Raw genomic sequence first — 23,043 nt, forward strand, 5'->3', positions numbered from 1 at the left:
TGGAATTCATCCCTGACCCTTCTCAGCCTTCACTTGCAGGATTGAGATTCCTGCTCTGTTGTAGGAGTCCCAGTGAGATAATTAGATAAATATTTCAATTTCACTGTATACAGAATATATGAGCTTTCTTTTAAAGGTAAGCCTCCCGAAAGCAAAATTAGAGCTTTTTTGAAATTTTAGAGAAACAATTACACAGCTTGTTTTTGGGCTTATTATTTATGTTCTATGGAATTCACTTATCATAATGTAAAGAGAATTAACATTACAATTTGAAAATGTCTGCTTTAGAAACTATGAGGAAGCCGTGTTAATTTCTACCAGTTTGGACCCTCACTTACAACTGACCCTGGAGCAACATGGGTTTGAACTACACAGTTGCTTATTTGTGGATTTTTTTCAACAAATACATTGGAAAATTTTTTGGAATTTGTGACAAATTAAAAAAGCATTTTCTTTTCTCTAGCTTACGTTATTATAAGAAGATAGTACATAATACATATACAATTTGTGTTAATCGTTATTTTTGTTATTGGTAAGGCTTCTAGTCAACAGTAGGCTATTAGTAGTTAAGTTTTTGGGGAGTCAAAAGTTGTATGCAGATTTTTGAATGCATGATGGGGGTGGGCGCCCCTAACCTCCTTGTTCAAGGGTCAACTGTATATCAGGAAGCACTACTAAACACAGGAAAAATATTTTACAGCCTCATTTTATTATGTTCCATTTTTACCATTTTTGTATTAGCTCATTTGATGAGTTTTATTGTTTTTGAGCATCTTTTATCTGTTAGGTAAACAATCATAGGACCACAGAAAACTGCTACTATAAAGATGTGGCTCTGACTTTAAAACTTGAGTTTCAACAAATGTCAAATTTTTCTAATAAAAAAAATCCAAAATCTGGCTGTGAGCCCACCTGCCCCCAACATGCTGTAGTGAACTGGATCATTCATCATTTTGTTGCTCTGCCGGCTCCGTGGGCACCATGTGAGCCCAGGGGGCTTACACACCACAAATGGCAGGGGAGGAGACTCCAGCTGCGGTTCTTCAGGGTCACGACTGGTAACCTCATGCCCCAGGCCTGCGCGGTCCCCTGAAAGAGTGTCTGTCCTGCTACTGTGCAGGGCAGAGCCTTTGGTAGGACCCACTTTCCCAGGCCCTCTGGACAGCCAGTCACCCTGCGGGAGCACAGTGAGAGCGTGGGTGTGGGGCACTCAGCACGGAACCCAGGGAATTCTGTATGCCCCCCAGCCGGGCTTGGAGGGAAAGCCTGCTCCCCCTCCTGTACTCTCAGACATTTGTTCCTCTCCCGTCCCCATCCCCAACCCCCAAAGGGGTCTGGGCTTCCAGAAAACAAAAGCCAGGAGAGGAGGCACTTGTCTTTCATTTTCTTGTTTGTCCCATTGGGAGTGGGGATGGGAAATTTTGGGAAGACAATTTAGTCTTAAAAATATTTTTCACATGAAAAATTTGTTATAAAGGTAGACAGAAATAAATGATATATAAATATAGTTCCCAGCTGACACCTTTCTTCTTGGAGAGAAACAAACACATAGATATAAATGGGCAACATAGATGTGGGGGTGTGTCTCTCAACCGGGCTTTTAGGGTTCCTGCATTAACTCAAGGGAGAAGTAAACAGAAAGTGGACTAGAACAAACTGGAATAAATACCTTGCTTTTGAAAAAACTGTAGTGTGTTATTACAAAGGCAACTCATGTTTATAGAAAATACACATAGGGAACCCTGGAGATGAACACTGAAACTATTTTGCTCTTTATCATTTCATAGCTGAACATATGCCTCAATTTATGTATTTTTAATCCATTAAAAATACAACAGATAATTCAGCACATACTACTTTATAAATTGAATTTTTAACTTGATATTAAATCATGATTATCTTTCTTGGTTATAAATATTTTTATAAAATAATTTTTAATGGCTTCAGAATATCCTTATTCATGGATACACCATAATTTATTTAAATAATTCTCTACTAGACATTTACCATATATGTAATAAATGAACTTCTAGTGACTGGTCATATAGCTAAATCTTTATATTCATCATTATTTCATAAGGATACATTTTTACAAGTAAAATTAGCAGTTTTCTCTTAAACAGAGAGAAACAGAACCATTTATTTTTATGAACTAAGCCTTGGGTGGCACCAGGATGTGAAGTCAGCTTAAAGGTCTTTTATCAACATGAGGAGCAGCAGGGAGGGACCTGCTCAGCCAAGCGTTGCTGGGATTTGTGAACATGCCTCAGAACACCACAATCTGAAGATAACCTGAAGTTTCACATAGAGTAAAAGGAGATGTGGAGTTAGATAAAGCAATAATGATGCTAGAACTTTAACATGAGCACTATTCCTAATTTTAAGTAAGGATATATATATATATATATATTTCTTTACATTTTTTCTTCTATATGACATTAGTATGTAAGCTTACATTTTATTTCTAATTTTCTTTAAGGGGTAATCATAAACGATGTAAATTTCCACTGTATTTCAGGTGTTAACATCTGGGGAGGGTCTGACCAATTGGCTCGGGGCCCCACATGAAGGAATCCATCCAGGGTTCATGGGTAGGTTTAAGAGATGGACTTCAGCTGACACAGGCACATGGAAACTAAATCTTACGCTTCCTATGAAATAAATGGTTCATATATCTCAGAAAGGCAGATAATATATAATGCTATAAAATTATATTTTTGAGCCAGAGGCTACATTTGTCTCAATGAAAGTTCTCCTCTTGATTATGGCCTTTTTAGACCTTGCTCGAAGATGCCGAACGGTGCAGATCTAAGATGCAGACTGCTTCTGCACTGATCGGTGGCTTGGCAGGAGAAAAACAGAGATGGACGGAACAAAGTAAAGAGTTTGCTGCACAAACAAAAAGACTTGTAGGTATGTAAGTTCCTTTATTAATCAGCTTATGTGTTGACTGAGAATTAGCAAACTTAAGCTCTGATCAGAATACAAATCAACCTTTGTTTACTTCAAATTCCTCTGCATGTGTCCAGCTATTTCAGAAGCAACCTGTGGTTATAACATGGTTTCTAGCATTTAGTTTAAAAGAAAGGTCTTTTTTCTTTCATTTTTAATGTTCTGCACAATTACAGGACTGATTATAAAGTATTTCAATAGTTTTTGTTTTCCGTTTTAGGGGATGTACTGTTAGCTACGGCTTTTCTGTCTTATTCTGGTCCATTTAACCAAGAATTTCGCAATCAGCTGTTAAATGACTGGAAGAAGGAAATGAAAGCCCGGGAAATCCCATTTGGAGACAATCTAAATCTCAACGAGATGTTGATTGATGCTCCTACTATTAGTGAATGGAACCTCCAAGGTCTGCCAAACGACGACCTGTCCATTCAGAATGGAATTATCGTCTCAAAGGCATCTCGCTATCCTCTGCTAATTGATCCACAGACTCAAGGCAAGATCTGGATTAAAAATAAAGAGAGCCAAAGTGAACTCCAGGTACTTTGTGTTCGAGTGTATTTATGTTACTGGTCAAGTATTATTGCCCCAGATGAAGGAGAATCTGCAAATTAAGAAATATTTGAAAATATTGGAGATTGTTTGTGATCCTAGGAAGAGCAGTAACAGACATGAGCCTACTATCAGACATTAAGATCTTTCCTGTAAGTTGCTTTTGCATTTGTGTTGATGCCTACCTAAGGCCATCTCTTGAAGGTTTCAGACTCTTCTGCAAGGGTCTGTGGCTCTCCTGGATAAACAGAGCAGGGTGGAGATGTATCACAGTAAGTGTGCAGCACTTTACAAGGACACCATAATTATTCCATTACTCTTGGTGACAAATGATGGCAGTGAGGAAATGGCAGTGTTGTCACACAGAGCCTTCCTGTGCCTCCTAGTAAAAGGGAATGACGGTTTGCTAAGGAAAAGAATGGAAACAATGTAAGATTTCTACACCAGCTCACCAAGTATGGGTCCCAAGTTAGGATCTCTAAAAACTAAGCTGTGATAGAATGCTTGGAACCATTTAATATCTGTTATCTCTGTGCCTTGCCCGGTGATACTGGCTCTCAAGAGCAACCTTTGGATCTTGTGTCTAGATCACATCTCTAAATCACAAGTACTTCAGGAACCACCTGGAGGACAGTCTTTCTCTCGGAAGGCCCTTGCTCATTGAAGATGTTAGGGAGGAGCTAGATCCCGCCCTGGATAACGTTTTGGAGAGAAACTTCATTAAGACTGGGTCTACCTTTAAGGTAGGTTAAGCCTATTGGTAACAATGTGCAGGATGATTACTGGGAGGCCAGGTAAACGTGAGATGAAACTTTCTCAATGGGCAGTCACTCAAATGGAGTCAGCAGCAAAGGGCATTTGCTTTTTCTTCTACACTTCCTGAGTTGGGATTAAAATAGTCAATAGCATTCCATTTAGGAGTATCTACTTCACTTGTGCAATAGAGTGTGACACCACTTTGATGTCTGACTGTGGACAGCTTTCAAGTCCTATCAGCCCTGCCTCCCTTTCTGTTCCAAATCTGGACAAGCTGACAAGGAAACCTGTGGGTTCTACTCTTCGGCACTGGTGGGAATTTCAAACTATGCAACCCTCTGTCCGTTCCATGGGTGGGAACCCTCATCCCAGCCCCACCTGCCACCATATAACCCTGAAACAGCTGCTCCTCCCTGCACTCCCAAGGGATTTTTAGGGTCAGCTTGGAAGCCTACCCTAATTCCTCCAGAAAATTTCATTATGTGAGTAATAAACCTCTCACACCCTTTTGGTGCATGTTTGGGGCCATCAGTCTGGAACTCTGAACCAAATTTTAGTTGGGGAGTTCATCTCACTTCTATGGTATGATTACACCAATTTTGGTGCTAAATCCTATATTGAAGTTCTTTCCTTCCTTCCTTCCTTCCTTCCTTCCTTCCTTCCTTCCTTCCTTCCTTCCTTCCTTCCTTCCTTCCTTCCTTCCTTCCTTCCTTCCTTCCTTCCTTCCTTCCTCCCTCCCTCCCTCCCTCCCTCCCTCCCTCCCTCCCTTCCTTCCTTCCTTCCTTCCTTCCTTCCTTCCTTCCTCCCTCCCTCCCTCCCTCCCTTCCTTCCTTCCTTCCTTCCTTCCTCCCTTCCTTCCTGCCTCCCTTCCTTCCATCCCAAAGGTTTGAAGCCCTGTGAATGCCTAATGACCATTTCTTTTTTAGTCTACCAATGATGTCCAGTTACATAATTGTTAAAAGCAATGCTTGATCCTATGGAAAAAAGTAAACAGTAAGATGTACCTCTGTTTTGTTCCTTTGAACTTTTTATAAAAAAGGTAAAAGTTGGTGACAAGGAAGTAGATGTGATGGATGGCTTCAGACTCTACATCACCACCAAATTGCCCAACCCAGCCTACACCCCTGAAATAAGTGCTCGGACCTCCATCATTGACTTCACAGTCACTATGAAAGGGCTAGAAGATCAGTTACTGGGGAGGGTCATTCTCACCGAGAAGCAGGTGAGTGAAGCATGGCCACCTCCTATTCTGAATTATGTTGCAGTTCTGTCCTTGATGAAAATAATATAAATGTTGTAATAGGATTGACTTTTCTCCCCTTTTATTCCTATGTTTTTTTCCATTATTAATTACCAAGTATCTTAGATAATTACTAACCAATTATCTACCCCATATGCTTCATCTGTTTCTCATAAATCACATATATCATCAATTGATTTAAAAAGGACTGATGTAACTATGAGAATATCAGTCTCATTTCAGCATGATCATTCTGGTTATATTGCTTTATATTTTTGAAGAGTCTGTTCTATTGTGAATTCTATTCACCTATTGACATTTATCTTTCTGAGACACATCTAGGCTTTTCTTTCATTCAGTTCATTATGCTTTTGGAATATAAAATCAAAACTTTATATTCAGTTAACACAACTGTTGTCAGTTCTTACTTGTTATCTAAGAGAGCTCTGTGTTGTGAGAAGATAAGAATTTGTGACACAGGAATTTTACTGTGCACCTTCTGGAAGCTGCTGTTCTACTCATATTCTACAAGTGTAACTCCATTCTCCTGCTTCCATTTTGTAGGATAACTTAATGCTCAACGATGAATGGCCAGCAACTTTATAAATTTCCTTTTTCTGAGGCAACATTTTCTCTAGGGAACACGTGAGTCTTAAGCAAAGAAATCTAAAGGATTTTAATAGGACTGCTTTGGTAAAACTGCATGAATTCTGAAAGTTGTTATTGATTTTCTCTTGGATTCAATAGCAGTGAGGAGTTTAGTTTACTTTATGGCCTCCTTCTCCATTGATCAAAAGATTTATTTAGGTTAAAACTATTGGTAAAATCTTTGGAATCTGTCCCTGTGCTATTTTTACCTTTTCTATATGTTGTGTCATGCTTGCTCTTCTGAGCCCTTCCACGTGCTTTTATCTCTTCCTCCTTCCCTACCTCTCATTCTCTCTCCCTTCCTTTTGGATGAATATTCTATTTTTATTTTTAAATTCATAGTACATAAATCATAGGGTCAGACCGCTGCAAGTTGCTTTAAGAGCATTTAACCTGACTTGGTAAACTCCCGTGGATGGTGACCTCAGTAGGGCAGGAACTGACGCTGGAGTTCCTGCCACAGGCTGTTACAGTAATGACAGCTTTTAAAAGTGCTTGTTTATTTTTGGAGTCTCAGTCCTAGAGGTGGCTGAGAAGCTTAGCACAGCTGTACATTTACTTCAGGAAGGACTGGGACTCTTGGTCAAGGGCGTGGATCATCGCGCAGGGTCAACTTGGAGAGCATCGGGCAGTGCGTGTCACCCATCTCAGGCTCTGCCCTTACCTGTGGTGTTGGCTTCAGGGAGATGAGGGGCCCTGACAGCAGTTTGGGTAATATCCTTGTTCTTGGTTTTCTTATATTCAGCCGAGTTCCTCATACTCTTCTTGGAAAAAATACTTTGGCCTGGCAGATTGTGGGCACAACAAACAAACAGCTCCAGTATTGGGGCTGTAACTCCTGCAGCAGAGGCTTAGGATGGAGCGAGGAGCGCTTTAAGCTCCTTGAAGAAACTTTGAACAGCCTTGAAAAGCCTTCCTTGTTTTGGATGGATGCCAGACCAGGCTTCTTCTTGCTTCCTGGGAAAGCTGAGTGTCTGAGAAAACTATTCCTTTCCTATCATCTCATTATCAGAATTCATTCTGGGTTCACAGCAACTAAGTCGTACAAGAAGTGCGGCCAAGGTAATGTGATACTCATTCTCTGATAATAAGAGGGGGTCCTTTTGCCCTGAACCACATTGTTGGGCAACACACAACCTGTAGTTTCTTTTTTCTAAAGTAGAGTTTCACACAGGGAGTGAGCGGCAGGACTAACTGACATGCTTGTGAAGTATGCTTTCTGCAAGCAGTGTTTTCTTTTGCAGCATCTGTTCTTTCCCATATTCCTGAGTCCACGCTGTGTGGCAAGGCCTTCTCAGCCTGGTTGGTGGCAAGTGGGTCTGAGCTGATCCCTGGTGCTTCCAGGGCATTTCCTGTAATCTAGTGACTCAGTTGGGAAGAGCCTATGTCTGACCCTCATGGACACACATACATAAAATGTTTTTAAGTCCAAATTGCTCCTTTGACTTTGGTGACAATGCAGTCTGTCTACAGTTGCTTCTTCGGTGATTGTAAATATAAAATGTGACTGAGCCGAGGTGCGTGGGCCTACTGGAAACTAGGAAGATCCACAGGTAGGAAATGATGATGGAAAGTGTCTGAGACATTCCCTTTAGTGCGTGCGGCTGAAACAGATGGTGAGCCTCTGCAGTCAGGGTCAGTCATGCCTTCAGTTCCTGTGAAAGGTGGCTGGGAACTTTAACTATGATGCAAGGAAATGGCCACTTTTCTTTGATTCCATAGAGCTCCCAGCTGCCCAGTGTCCTGGGCGTATAGGCAGTGGGGCCCTTCGTAGCACACGGATGTGGTTTCATGAATGCTTAGTGGCACAGTCTGCCAGACCCTCGGGTATATTTGCTTGAGAAACAAATGGAAACCTCAGAGCACATAAATGCCAGGAAGCAGCTTTTTAATTGACTTTATACTTTTCTGTGTGCTTTAAGGAAGTCATTCTAAATGCATGAGCTGTTGAAGTTCACATCAAAGCCATATTCCGTTGTTGACCTGATGTACCTGTGAGTATATTTAGACAGCCTGCTGTTGTCACCAGAAGGTGAGGTATTGGGACCATTTCAAGCAGGCAGCAAATCAGTAGGCCATTGTCAGCAACTTTCCTTGAAGAAACCGAATCTCTAGGCTCCACTGTCACCTTGCTCCTAGAGAACAGTTGTGTGATTTCCTTTGGAGGTGGAAGGATGTCAGCTTGCTGGAGTTGACATTGGAAGTAATTTCAGAAAGACACTTAACAGATGTTACCACTGGCTCACTGGTGGTAGAGAAAAAACCAAATCTGTTGTTTAGTCTTTCTGTTTGAACTGCTAGTGTAAGGTACAGAGAAGAAAGAATCTTCGGGAGTGAACGCCTGGGAGATGCCTTAGAAATGAGAGCTTGGAAGGGCTGTTACCTATTTCCTTTTACTGATTTCAGAACTCTGAGGCAGGTTATGTACACAAAGAATTATAGTTTTCATTTGTATCCTTGTTTAGCCACTTAATTTTTGATCTTTTAATTAATAAAAAGTATGTTTCATGAAATTGTACTGAGTCCACTGCTACAATTTCTTTACTTTGGGCATAATTTTCTTCCTCAAAATTGAGCATTATCACAGTTTACACAAAAACTTTGCATTGCAGCCTTATTATATAGAATACATAGCACAAATGTTTACCTGTGTGTGCGTGCGTGCGTGTGTGTGTGTGTGTGTGTGTGTGTGTGTGTGTATGTATGTGTGTGTGAAGAGATAATCCCATTGGTGGATAAATGCTTGTAGACAAAATTATTTTGATTAGTCTTGTCCTTTCATATTAATTTGAAAAAGATTCTCTTCTTATGTTTTGGTAGAACTAAATTCATAGTTCAACAGAAATACATTTACATCCACAGACAAATGAAAATATGCCTAAGACCTTATCCTAAAGTAGGTTTTCCATTTTTAAGTCTTGAATGAAAAGTTGTTCAATTTTCTGTCAGAGATAACTTTCTTCTTCCCATAACTATTGTCCTTTTCTAGTGTTTGGCCACTAGTTTTCTATTTAATACACAGATTGCTTTTGTAATCCCAAATACTACTTTAAATTATACCATTTACTTTAGAGTATATTATTTCATCAGTTTCAAATTGGTTTAGTGTTCTTAACAATGGTATTAAATTGATCACAACCATCTCAGTAATGTTCAAGCTTTTACTTACTATTTTTAAAAACAAGATTTGAATAATCTGCCCCTTATTGTATACATTACTAGTAAGTGTGTGTTTTTATTAACAATGTTTCTCAAAAGCAGCATGGTGGCATGATTTTAGTCACAACTCCATGGTTCTCATGTGGAAATGAGATTAGGAATGCAGGTTGTAACAGGTTTTGCAAACTGTGTCGAGAATTTTGGACCTTTCAAACAGCCAAGGGAGATCCCCTGAATGACTAGGAGCAGGAAGGGAGTGGTGGCAGAGAAGAGGGTCAGCAAGGGGGCCAGTTATGGTTAGAGCAGTTCACAAGAAATGATCAAAGCCTACTTGAGGACACTGGCTCTGTAGTTGGAAAAGTTGGACAAAAGTAAAGCCCTTGTGCCAGCCTGGTGCCCTGGTGAGGTTTTGGGGTTTGACAGTCCGTGCTGTCATCTCGGCAGACAGGAAAGCATTCCTAACATTGGAAATTCAAGATTAGAAGGTTCTTCTTTCTTATCCCTTTTCAGCTACTTTATTATGCTTTTGTGGTGATATGTGATTGTGAAGTATGATTAATTTTGGGCCAACTTATAATTTTATTTTTCAAACTACTTATTTTCTCAGTAAACACGCTAATGCCTCTAAAAGTCTGTGCTGATGAATCAAGGCAGGGAATAGAAAGGAGGAGACACATTCTGAGCAGCTGTCACAATCTAGTCACTGTTTTAGCTGCTTTACTAGTCATGTCCTCCCACTCACTCTCTGAGCTGTTTTGTGCCCGTTTTGTGGATGAAGAAACTAAGGCTTGGAGAATTGTATTACATGGCCATGGCCATGCAGCTAATAGGTCCTGGGAGTTATGATTCAACATATGTCTTCCTGATGTCAAAAACATCACTCTTTCCACAGGTTTACTTTCCTTCCTTTCCTGTCTTCTGGAAGGACTTTGATGATGCCCACTCTTAGGAACTCTGGAATGATGGTGGTAGTGTGTGAAATTTAGGGGAATGGTGATAAATCATTTGAATTTTTTCTCTGTAATTTTACCATCACTTTATTCCTAGTGTAACCATAGTGTAAGTGCTTTTATTATAACTGCTTATGGAAAGGAATTTTATAGTAGCCATGAACTGTTCCTTAGTTTGTCCTAATTTCTACATTTTTTTCCAAGTTTGAAATTCTTATCTAGTGAATAAATTAATTAAAATAACCAGTAAGGAAACATTCAAATAGTAGCCAAGTAACAGATGGAAGCAAAGATGATAAGAGCAGCTTTTGTTTTCCTCTTACAGAGGGAATTTGTCTTTTCTAGAATGTTCTCAGACTAGTGTCACTGTGCTCAGAGCATGAGTTGGGAGCCTGGAAAGGTCCTGCCCACCACGACTGCCCAGCCAGTGGTGATTAACTGGCTAGAGAGCAAAGTGGCAGCCAGTGGGTTTTGCTCTTTGCCTTCATGTGCTTTTGTTTCCACAACCCTTATTTTTAACTTCATGGTTTTCAGTAATAGAGTGAGAATTTTCATGTTTGTATTTCTGGTACCAAGAGATGACTGGATGTTCTAGTTCACTGTTTCCATTTATCATTTTGTAAAAGGGTATAGCATATAGTTATTCGTTCCACAATGTGAATTGAGAGCACATTATAAACCAGATATTGCCCTGAGAGTTGGAAATGTATCAATGAACCATAATTAAGTAATCCTTGAACCATAATTAAAAAATAAATTATATGTTATATTAGAAAGTGGTAAATGTTATTAAAGAAATACAACACAGAGCATGGTAAGAGGGAGAGCTACGATTTTACAGAGGGTGGTCAAAGTGGGGCTCATTGAAAAAGTGACATTTAAGGAAGCCTTGAAGGAGGGGAGGGAGTGAGTTATCTGGGGATCTGGGAAACAGACCTGAAAGCCAGTGCAAAGGCCCTGAGGCAGAAGAGTACTTTATATGTGTAAGGCAGTGGGTCTCAAAGTGTGATGCCCAGGTAGGAATACCAGCATTGCAACACCTAGAAATATGTTAGAAGTATAACTTCCTGGGCTCTGCTCTAGTCTGCTGAAAACCACTGATTTAGAGAATACTGGATATAGCTAGAGCAAAGTGAAGAAGGTGCCTCAGAGGCCTTCATAAGCATTTTACTCTGAGTGGGATAGTTAGTTACTGGGAGAGAAGAGGTGTGTTTCAAAGTATCATCTGGCTGCAGGTTGGGAGTAGATTATGGGGGGAAGGGTGCAGGCAGGGAGACCTGTTTGGATCCTGTAATTTGAAGAAGAGCCTTGAACCACAGTGAAGGAGGTGAGGAATGATCATATTTGACATCTAGTTCTAGAGATACAGGATTTGCTGATGACTGGGATGTGGGTTGTTAGGGGAAGAAAGCTGTGAAGCGACTCCAAGCCTTGGCCTGAGAATGGGCTTGCCCTTTGCTGAGATGCACCCGGCTTGCCCACAGGATCAGAACTTCCTGCTCTGCTAATGGTGCTAGTAGGAGACATCTCTTAGATGTCCACGTGGAGACCCTGGAACGGTGTCTGGGAGCTCACGAGGAGCTAAGACATACCTTTGGGAGTTATCAGCGTGTCAACAGTATTTCAAACAAGATGTAATTCAGAGAGTAGTTATGAGGATAAGTTTCTCATATTTAAAAAGAAGTTACGATGAATGAATGAATATTATTAAGCATTAAAGTGAAGGAACTTGCATAATGGTTAGCATTGATGCTTCTGGCTAATGGTAGCCTCTTCCTCCTCTGATGTTTGTGGGAGTACTAGATCAGGAAAGAAAAAGATGAACCCCCTCATTAGTCATGTAATTCATGAATAGTCCCTTCTGTTTTATATGGTTTCATGTGATCTATCACTGCATACACCTCTAGATTTCTAGTTCTCTCGATAGGGAGTAGAATCTACAAAATCTGCTAAGCCACATCCAAAATAAGCAATAGAATATTTACCTTTGTGAAGCTGCTCTTGAAATGTGAACTTGGTACCGTATGCCCGGTGAGCCACACCAGCTCTCAGCTGGAGCTGCCAACAGTGCTTTCCTGTGATTTTGCTGTTCATGTCATGGGCACGTCATTTAACTCTGGTTTTCCCATATTGTCTTTATTCCGAAATGTGCATTACTTTACTAATGCAGCTAAGGCATCTTGTCAGTAGACACTATTTTAGAAAGCTTTCCGAGCAAACTCGCTAATGCGTGTCTTTTTTCCCCCAAATTTTTAAATACTATTTACTTGTCCTGTCCATTTCTGATTCTTTTACTAGCTTCAAAGTTAGCGGCTTTCATAAAACAATTAGCTTTTCATGTACAGCTTGACTTGGTGCGTGAAGCCCATCTCCTGTGTTGTCTCCCAGTCTCTGGGCTTCAAGCTGCCTGTGGCTTGTTCAGTGTCCTGGTTATTTCCCCCTCACCAGCCCCATCTTTTCTTTCCTTCTCATCCACTGTCTCTATCTCCAAATACCAAGAGGGAGAAATAGGTAGTAAGGATGATACTCTTCTAAAGCCATTCTCTCCCTAGCTACCTGTAAAGGTCCTTCCAGGAAAGACACTTGATATCTCCGGGAGAAAACAGGACCTTTTCAGGCTGGGAAGGTTGTCCATTTAAACCTGCACCAGCCATGCAGATTGCTTGCCTAACTTTTTGGACACTTGCTTTCCACAGAATTGGGTACTATTTCAGCTAGCAAGTTAAAAATAATCACACATAAACAACAACAGAGCTTTTTCAAACAAGAAGCTAACCAGAGGTAAATGTATTTAATCCAAGACATACATATTTGTCTTCAGATATATTTCACTGTCCAAACAAGCCTAAATATAGTCACAAAAGTCACTTAAAATGATTTGGCTTTAAGAAAAAAGTAGATAGTAAAGGAGGTATTGTGATATTTTTAGCAAATATCACGTTGTTGGCCACCAATTTTTACTTCCTCCATTATTTATCCACCTTATTTTGATGTCCAATATGGTAACTGCAGTACAAGAGCTTGAGAGCAGCCCCTTAGGTTAACTTTTAAAGGAATGGCCAAACAATAGTTGTTAATTAAGGAAGAAAATGTATTTATGCAAATTAACAGGAATTGGAGAAAGAAAGAACTTATCTTATGGAAGACGTAACTGCAAACAAAAGAAAGATGAAGGAGCTGGAAGACAATTTGCTTTACCGTTTGACAAGCACCCAGGGGTCCCTGGTGGATGACGAGAGTCTCATTGTTGTGTTGAGCAACACGAAAAAGACAGCTGAGGAGGTGACACAGAAGCTGGGAATTTCAGCAGAGACAGAAATTCAGATTAACTCAGCCCGGGAGGAATACAGACCTGGTGAGTTTGGTAATGAAAGACAACTGTTACCAGAAAATGAAGCGAGAAAGAAATGAGAATTAGAGAAAGCGAGGGAAGTAAGTTCATCAATGCCAGTGGCTGTGTAAAATGGGGTGGATGTGTCTGTTTTGTGGCATTTCTTGGGGAAATATCCAGTAACACTGAAATGAAAAAATGTAATGGTGTAAATTTTCTAGGTGCCTATGATTCACGTTAGTTGGCAAATCCTTTAGGGTTGCTTTGAACTTATTTTTAAGTTAGTAAGTAAAGAGGGAATTTTTAAAGAACATCTGACTATAAATTACTGAACTCTGAGGAATTCATGCAGTATTTATGGGTTGTTCACTAGTTTACCACTTGGTAAGAATAAGCCAGTGTTTTGTTTGTAGTCTTTGCATTAGGAACGTAATTCTCTGGGCTCATGGGAGCTCTTCAGTTTTATCCACCAATCTGCAAATCAGTGTTGTTCATTGGTTGCAAGAGGAAACCCCTAAAAGAGCTTAGTTTCCTTTGATAATTTGTCATTCCTCCTGGAAAATAATCCAAACAATATCATCCAAGTGGAGAGGCAGGAGCATCACCTCTGCGGTACCTTGTTTTGCCACCTTGAGGCCAACGTTGGTAGGGCTTCTTCATGGAGCTTCAGAATGGGTCCCTACAGTGCCTGCACAATTTGCTCGGTGTTACAACCTTTGCTATCATGTTGGCTGTTGTTTCTACCTATAAAAAATAGTAGAATGTATTTATTAGGGGTTTAAGTATTCTAGAATGGGAAGTACCATTTGATAAATACAAATAGCAGACTGCTTGCACAAAACTTCTAAGTAAGAATCAAATATATAGAATGAGCATTGCTCTAGACTCTCATTGCTGGTAGATAGTCATTGATAAAACATAAAGAAAAAACCTTGCTCTTCTCATTTAGGGTATAGGCTGATAGGTACATGTCATTTTTTTTCCCACCCTAGTTGTGCATGCAACCTTGCTCTTTGTTTTTTAGTTGCTACACGGGGCAGCATCCTCTACTTCCTCATCACCGAGATGCGCTTGGTTAATGAGATGTACCAGACTTCGCTACGCCAGTTTCTTGGCTTGTTTGACCTTTCCTTAGCCAGGTACGTCTGTTCTTGGGAAACCAAGCTGCATTCTGTGTCTGTGGGCTAGAATGATGACATTACATTTATAACCCTTTCCCTTTGTGACTGATCTTTTTTTAAATCTGAGATTAGCATTAGTACCAGTGTGTGAACAAATAATTCTTGTCATTTTATGTGCAGAGAAACCTCTACCAACTGTTCATCCATTGATTGATTCCTTTGGTTTTGTGCATTTCTGTTAAATAAGAAAATTCCTAAGACATTGTTGTGAATGATCATGCCCCGCAGGCAAAATTGATTTCAACAATGTTGAGGATTCTGTTATGTTATTTCATGTTGAGAGAATGCTTGTTATTTTAGATTTAGGAGGCTTATTCTAGATGTGTAAAAAAAGTTACTTGTTAAAGGCTTTTTTAAATGGACAATTGAATAGGACAGTGAGATAAGCCTGATTTAAATGTTCTCTTCTCCAGGTCTGTCAAGAGCCCAATTACAAGCAAGAGGATTGCTAATATCATTGAGTACATGACCTATGAGGTTTATAAGTATGCTGCTCGGGGCTTGTATGAGGAGCACAAATTCCTATTCACCTTGCTGCTTACCCTGAAGATTGACATCCAGAGGAACCGAGTCAAGCATGAAGAGTTTCTCACCCTTATTAAAGGTCAGTATAACAAGAGAAGGATTGTACACAGGTGCAGATGTAGGAGATATTGTGAAGATCCTATGCAGTGTTTTTTTTTTTTCTAGCTATCACAATTTCCTTGCATTTCATTGAAGATTACATTTGTGTGAGACATTTTATTTGTTCATTTATTGCATGACTATATATTGAGAACCTACTGTGTGTGGGGACACAGAATAAAGTACTAGGTAAATTACATAGTATGTGAGAAGTTAGTGGGCACTGTGGACAAAACAGAGAAGGATAAGGAAGATGGGGAATCAGTGGATGTGTTGGGGGGTGGTAAAATTTTAAGTGGTGTCTTTAATGGATCTGTAATGGGGTAGGTCTGCCTGTGAGAGGACAAATGAACAAAGGCCTAAGGGGGCAGTGGGCACTGGCCCTGTGGATATGGAGTGGATGAGTGTCAAAGGAAGAGGACACGTCAAGGCCTCTGGTGGGAGCGAGCCTCGTGGGATGGAGGCAAAGAAGAGTGGAGCAGTCAGGTGGCTGTCACAAAGTGGGTGGGCGACGGTGTAGGGCACCCTGTGGGTATTTATTCTGTATCTGTGGAAGCACTGCTCAGACAGGACCCTGTGCCACTGCAACAATACAGCCCTGTGGAAGGCTGGGAAACATAAATTCGCCATTACTTTCCTAAATGTCTGCACAAAAAAATATATAAAGAAGTGTGGAAATGATACTGGAATCTAAATGGTTTTATTGACTGTGCTTTTCTAAAGAAAGGTTTAGCTTAAAAATAAGATACAAGTTTATCTCTAGTGGGGGGTGGATTTTCATTTCACCTGGAGAGTAGATTTGCAGAGAAGCTAGAAGAAGACCCTTACAGCAGTAGGACGAGCTGTGAATATGCGCATGCACATGCCCTGGGGTGTGTAGGTTCATTGCCATGTGTCACACAAATGCATATTCATGTTCATATACATATGCATATATATCTTACAGTAGTAACAAAGGCTCTTTGGATTAGACTTGAACTTAGAAATGTATGGTTTATGGATGATCTTTCTCTCTTTTCAATTCTTTATCTCTAACCCTGAACACTTGCTCCTTAGGTTTCCTTATTTCCAAAGTTTCCTAAATCAGAGCTCATGGAAGATGAGTGATCTGGAGAGACATCACCTTGGACAGATAGTGTAGGAGTTATGTTCTCCAGTGAGCCCTTCATATACCACAAATTTCTGGTTTCAGTGACTCTTGGACCTCTAGCCGATAGAGCTTTTCCTCTGGGAAAGTTTGTTTTTGACATCCTTAACTCAGGCATGAAATGCATTTCCCTGTGGAAATGACATTGACTACAGTGTCCAGGTCTGGTTGAAGTACTGTGAAGTGTGTTACAGTTTGGCGTGAGGATAGCAGACATGGGAGTGAGTGTTAGGAAGGCTCTAGGGGAAAGTAGTGGCTTTGTCACTTTCTTGATGAGTGGTCTTAAGCAGTCTCCTCAACTATAAAACAAGGAGAGACAGATCTACATAATAGGATATTTGAGAATTCCTGCAGTCTATATGAGTAGAATATGCTCCTCAACTGATAGGTGTTTTCACATTATCTTTAGTATTTTAGTTAATTTTGATTAGTCTCAGACTTGCATAGGTTGGATAGGGTTTTTTGAGCCTTTGGCATTCAACATTTTTATAATGCTGCTTTATGAAATAGTGTTTTAGAGGAAACTTGGGAACATAGTCATATAGTAGGATTGCCCTTTTTCAGTTATGTTGGTAAGAGCTTCCCCATGATGTGAACTCTCTCTGTAAGGATGTTAAAATTACTTGTTTGAAAATATTTAGATAGCAACAGTGTTTTAAACCTAGTCTTTTGTTTTCCCCACCTTTCAGATGGGAAGGAACAGCCTATATGACTTGCTAACTCTGCTTTAGCTTTGCCTCTTTATGATCATGTGGTATAACATGTACAAGTTCTCCGTCATAAGTGTATATCATTTTTACAAAATATTATGGTAAAAATTCAAACTTAACTTTTTCCCACAGCAGGAGCAGGGGTTTGAAGAATGGCGGGAATGGCATAATTCTCAATCATCTTGAGAACTCATTTTGACTTACACCTATTCCAGCAGTTTATTCATCAAGAGCCCATTTAATTTGGTAACTAATTATTCAAGAATATGTCCCCCACCCCCATTAAAGTCATTCTTTGTGGGCCATTGTACACTTTAGAGCAAGATATTCCTGATAGTTACCCCCTATTAAACAATGAATAGTGCTTTGGTTGCAAGAAACACCTTTTCCTTTCCATAAACACTTCTCCCTAACCCTCTGGTGATACCGTTTTCCTTTGTTGTTGCTAGAAAATGGAGCTTTTACAGAAACTGGTGTGACATTCCTCAATACCATAACATTTTTCTTAGGTCTTTAACTGCTTCCTGGCCTTAACCTGTTTGGATTTTATGAGCTAATACTTTCACTGAAATGGCTTTAAAGCTACACTTACCTTGTTGGAAATATAATAAGATGGATTCGGCAAAAGATAGTAATTTACTGGGGTACATGGTGCCAGGAAAAAATTGAGAGATTGGCTCAGCAAATTGAGTATTATTATTTGTTTATGATCTCTGTTCCAGAAAATAGTTTTAAAAGATTTATACTAGCCAAATTGGGGTTGGTTATATCCTTTTAAGAATTATGCTGAGAGCATATGTTCCCTGAAACATTTTAATAGATGTTATTTATTAAGCAGTATATTTTATCTTATGTAAGACATGCTCTTTTGACTTGCAGTGTGATATTTCACACAATGAGTTTTTCTGAGGTGGACGACAGTAGCATTTTTAAAGGTATTATTTGTTTTATGGCATTTTGAGAGTTACATGAGTTACATGAGCTTACGTAAATCATCAGCAAAAAGATAGGAGTCAGTATCCAGTGGAAATTATTGTTGTGGTTAGTGTGACCGAAAAAAAAGTGATACAGCTTAAGCTGTACCTAAGTAACTAAAATAGCATAAGCAGAACTTTTTATTGTAGTTTGTTTTAGAATAAAGAAAGAAAATCTAATAACTTTACATGTTTAATTTTAAAGGCGGTGCCTCTTTGGACCTTAAAGCTTGTCCTCCTAAACCATCTAAATGGATCCTGGACATGACCTGGCTGAATTTGGTGGAACTCAGCAAACTCAGACAGTTTTCAGATGTCCTTGATCAGGTAACTTGTGCTTTGAATAAACTTATGATAATGTCACAGTGAGAAGTTGCCTGATTTGTCACTAGCTATGACATTTGTGGAAGGGAGAGATTTCTTAATATCACCACTCTAAAAATAGTATTACCTGCGCTTGACTTTCCTCACAGCTCATTCACACTCTGATAAAGCCTACTCGCCCACTGCAGACCAGTCTTGCAGGAAGAAATTATTAGCCCAGGAACTAATGCCGTCCTTTGCCATGTCAGTATCAACTGGAGATCCACAAGTAGGAAAGCTGATAGATTCTGTTAGATTAAATCATTAGATACACTTAAGAGTTTTTTCCTTCTTTCTAGACATTAAGTGAAAACCAATATGAACAGCCTGCCTCTAAATGTGGAATAAAGACCTTTTCTTGCCTCTTTTTCTTCTCTCTTTTCTTCCCCCCCTGCTCCTGTTATATAGCCTTAACCAGGCATCTAGGTATAAATATAATGCAAACACTTGACCTCTTATTTTTAGAAGTTGTTCCTTTCATAGTCAGCCAGTTCCTGATGAACTGTGTATATGTTGGGCTCATGGAAGTTGGGTATAGACAGCTGAATTGAGTAAAACCAGGAAACAGATGACAATCAGATGACCAGAGAGAAGTCACATTGAAAACAAGGTGACTTTACTCAGCTGCAAGTTGAAGGCTTTTTATGAGTAGAAAATGTCTTTAGGTTGGCTCTTGAGTTTCCCAGTTGAAGTTGACCAGAAGCTTAAATTCTGCTATAGTTTTATGTTTTGGCTTACAACCATTAATCTTGTTATTTCCACCATGTATAACTGGGGCACAAATCATTCTCCTGGGTTCAATAACTCTCATTTGGGAGGTTTTAATGCCCTTTAGCTTGTGAGATGACTCCTAGTGATCTCTCCCGGGTCATTATCTGTTAATTGAAGTTGCTATCTTCCGGAGATTACATCTTATGCCCGAAATCCCTCCACATTTAGGTAGTCTTTCATAATTGAAAGAGGTCATTATTTTTTATTCTTGCATTATACTTATAAAATATGAACCTGGTATGGCTTTTGCTGTGATTAGATCTCCAAGAAATACACTTGGGGCTTTAAGCAAAGCAAATACAGCAGAGAATGTAAGATTATATTTATCTGCACATGTTTGTTCTGTTTTTGAGATGATTACCCATGTAATGCTTGTCTCTCTTTGATTTTTTTAAAGCTCCAAAGGATAATGGACTATATTTTTTCCTCTTTATCAGTTGCCTAAAGGAAGCATGTTTTTCATTATTCATTTGAGGATGATACGAAGTGGTTCATTTCAAATTACCCTAGATTAACAGAGTATTGACCAAAAAGCATTTCATTCAATAATAAACATGTATTAAATGTCTTCTTTTGTGCCAGGAATGGTTCTGGGAAATGAGGAAACATAAATGAATGAGACTTGGTTCTTGATCATGAGAGGATTTCATGGAGCAAATCAGATTTCCTTAAAATAATGAAAATGAGTTTCCATTGATTTCTTTATTCTTTGCAGATTTGTTACCACAAAGGCATAGAAAAAATTAAATGACCTATGGCTCTCCCTACTTTGAAAGCAAGCTGGAGGCTGGTGTTAAATACAGATTGACTTTAGAGAAAATCACATTTAATTTTAGACTCTCCAACCTTTTGGCACTAGAATATAAAATAAAATAGTCAAAGGATAGCATTTACTCATGTTTGGAATGGTCAGGAAGTTGGATGAAAAATATCTGTGAACTATTACTGAAAGATTTTCCTGTGCTGTGATGCATTTCTTATCCCCTGGTATTTTTAGATATCAAGAAATGAGAAAATGTGGAAAATTTGGTTTGATAAGGAAAACCCTGAGGAGGAACCTCTTCCAAATGCCTATGATAAATCCCTTGACTGTTTTAGACGCCTTCTCCTTGTCAGGTCCTGGTGTCCTGACCGAACCATCGCCCAGGTAAAAAGTACATACTGAAAAATATAGGAGAATTTTTGTAAAGGAGAATTTCCTTTTCTATTTACAGAAATATTTAAAATTTTAATCCCAATGAGAATTTTCTTGTAGGCTTCTGTGTAGCATTCTAACAAAACAAATGTGAAAAATGGAGAAAAGTAAACAGCAAATAAGGATGGTGAGAGGTAACATTTGGGCTGGGTGATTTAATAATCTACTTTGCTCTAAATGGTGCAACAAGAGTGCGTGAGAAAACCATGTTTTGAAGGTTGGCATAGAAATATAACAGAAAGGTAATGTATTGTTCTTCTGTATCATATTTATATTAACTTAGAAAAGGTTTGGCTGCTCATTGTGCTGGGAGTAAACAGTGTTCGTGCAGGTGGGAAGAATGTGAAGGTATTAAGGAGGAGAGGTAGGCTAGAGGGAAGGACGGTTTTCCCAAATCTGTAGTCATTTCCCCACAAAGTCCCATAACCCCTGATGCAAGGCCATAGGTTGGCCTAAAATTCTTTGAGTTTTCCATATGGTTTACATGTGACTCCTGCCTCCAGAGATCCATTTTTTCAAAGACCCTTACTTAACCTGCTGGCCTACCATGATGGAAATTTACCCACTGAAAAGACTTGTGTCTTGCCTACACAATTAAAATTTAACTCCAGTGTTTAGCACGGGTTAATTCCTTAAGGGCTTCTGCAGATAAGCCATTGAGTAACAATGGGATGGGTTTATAATAGAAAGTAGGAAGTTTTCCCCTTCATTCTCCAGAGGGAGTGTTAAAAACATAAGGAGTCAGCACTTCCAACCACTTAGGTGCTATGGAATCATGAAAACAGCTAAATTCAATGATTTATTGAGAAAATAAAAAAGAGTTTTGCAACTCAGGGCACTGAGATCACCCTTGCTTCAGTGTTTCTTCTCAACTTCATTACTTTTATATGCCCAAATGGATTGTCGAGCAGTTGCCTTATTTAAGGGAAGTGTAGATGGTTCAGGTTGATTCTTTTCTTTCTCTTTCTTTTTTTTTTTCCCTTCCCTTCTATTCTCTCCTCTCCTCCCTTCCCTTCCCATCCCTTCTCTTCTCTCTTCTTCTCCTCTTCTCTCCTCTTTTCCCTTCCCTTCCTTTCCCATCCCTTCCCTTCTCTTCTCTTCTTAGCTTTGTCTTTTTTTCCATGTAACACTTCATTTAGTTCAATGCTGAAATGTAAGTTTGCAAAGCCCCTTTGAAGCTTTGTCACCTTCTGTCATCTGTAGGTGACCACAGCTGTGGCCTCCTAACTCATCTTCTCTTGTTCTTTCTTGCCCACTCTAGTCCATCCTGTATGCTCTAGAAGAAGTGGAAATATGATTCTGCTATTCCTTGGCCTTTAAAGCCCTTCAGTTGCCTCCTTTGGTCCTTATGAGAAAAACCAAGTCTAAAACAAGATCTAGAAGGCCAATCTGAACAAATGTTCTCTCCTCTGAAGTTCTGATTCTCACATTAGATTCCTTTTGTGATTTTCAACCAGATACCTTCTTGTGAAGCATGTTAGAAGGTCTGCAATGTAGATACAGTCAACCCCATTCCCCATGAACAGTATCAGGCTTGCTGAGCATTTTGCTGAGCATGACTGTCACACAAGGGGATGTTCAACTGCCTGGTTGCAGGAACAACTGCTGTCAGAGGGAGTCTCATGCTGCATGCATGAGATTTGTATCTCATGCTACATTTTGAGGTTTGTATCTCAAAAATGCTCAAAACAGAGAGAAGTCAGAACAGATGAAGAGTTTAGTTGTCCATTTCTTCCCCTGACTCAAAGATTGAGTCTGTTTCTTGGGGACAAAAATGTTCATCAGGGTGGTGAAGAGTAACCTGTGAAAATGTGGTCCTCTATTTCTGTTCTTGCCAATAAGGTGTGAGTGTTTTTTATAGATTGAAAGGCTGTGCAGACCTGGCTAGCCCACCCCTGAATGTCTCATGAGTTATACTGGACATCCTTCTGTTCCCAGGCAGGGACTTGTTCTTTTTTCTGCTTAGAGGTCTCTGCATATGTGCCCCCTGCATGAAACACTCACCACTCTGACTTACCCAGCTGTTTTCTTTATCTACGCAAATCCTACCTATCATCCAAACATCAGTGTAAATGCTCCTCTCACAAGGAAGCCTCTTCCTTATATTCCTGCAAGAAGCATCTGTTTTGTGCTTTCATTCCACTCTGCAGGCTGTAAAGTCTTTAAACTAGTCAGTTTGACGTTACCTTCTCAATGTATGGTTAGTCCTGGGAGCTTCCCAATGCCAGGGTCACTTCTCTGCCCCTAAAACCTGGTGAAGTCCCTGGGACAGAGGAGAGGTTGTGGTCCAAGTTTCATTCCTATTGTATGAGGGATATTGTCTGAGATGGAGACCCAGTAATGCCTGAAATTGCTGTCCTGCTGGCCCAGTGCAAGAGTGGATGGTGTAGGATTGAAGTTTAAGTTTTAGAAAATGAAGGAATGCACTATTCCTAGCAGACATGTTGTGGTTTCAAATCCATGCCTACTACGTTGCTGAGTATCCTTGCACAA

The 23,043-nt window shown here is 39.7% G+C and overlaps 1 protein-coding gene across 3 annotated transcripts in view; it reads left to right on the top strand.

Moving 5' to 3' along the window:
- DNAH5 (dynein axonemal heavy chain 5) overlaps nucleotides 1-23,043 on the top strand; it is a 257,848-nt gene that overhangs the window by 210,467 nt on the left and 24,338 nt on the right. For all 3 annotated transcript variants that reach the window (XM_057496308.1, XM_036896717.2, XM_057496315.1), the window contains exons 62-70: nucleotides 2,778-2,913; nucleotides 3,173-3,489; nucleotides 4,089-4,244; nucleotides 5,297-5,479; nucleotides 13,366-13,609; nucleotides 14,610-14,724; nucleotides 15,180-15,370; nucleotides 18,427-18,548; nucleotides 20,353-20,502. In XM_057496308.1, the coding sequence (XP_057352291.1) occupies nucleotides 2,778-2,913; nucleotides 3,173-3,489; nucleotides 4,089-4,244; nucleotides 5,297-5,479; nucleotides 13,366-13,609; nucleotides 14,610-14,724; nucleotides 15,180-15,370; nucleotides 18,427-18,548; nucleotides 20,353-20,502 (1,614 nt within the window). The remainder of the gene's footprint in view (nucleotides 1-2,777; nucleotides 2,914-3,172; nucleotides 3,490-4,088; nucleotides 4,245-5,296; nucleotides 5,480-13,365; nucleotides 13,610-14,609; nucleotides 14,725-15,179; nucleotides 15,371-18,426; nucleotides 18,549-20,352; nucleotides 20,503-23,043) is intronic.

Source organism: Manis pentadactyla, chromosome 2 (genome assembly GCF_030020395.1).
Source record: "Manis pentadactyla isolate mManPen7 chromosome 2, mManPen7.hap1, whole genome shotgun sequence".
In the NCBI taxonomy this organism is placed as follows: Eukaryota; Metazoa; Chordata; class Mammalia; order Pholidota; family Manidae; genus Manis; species Manis pentadactyla.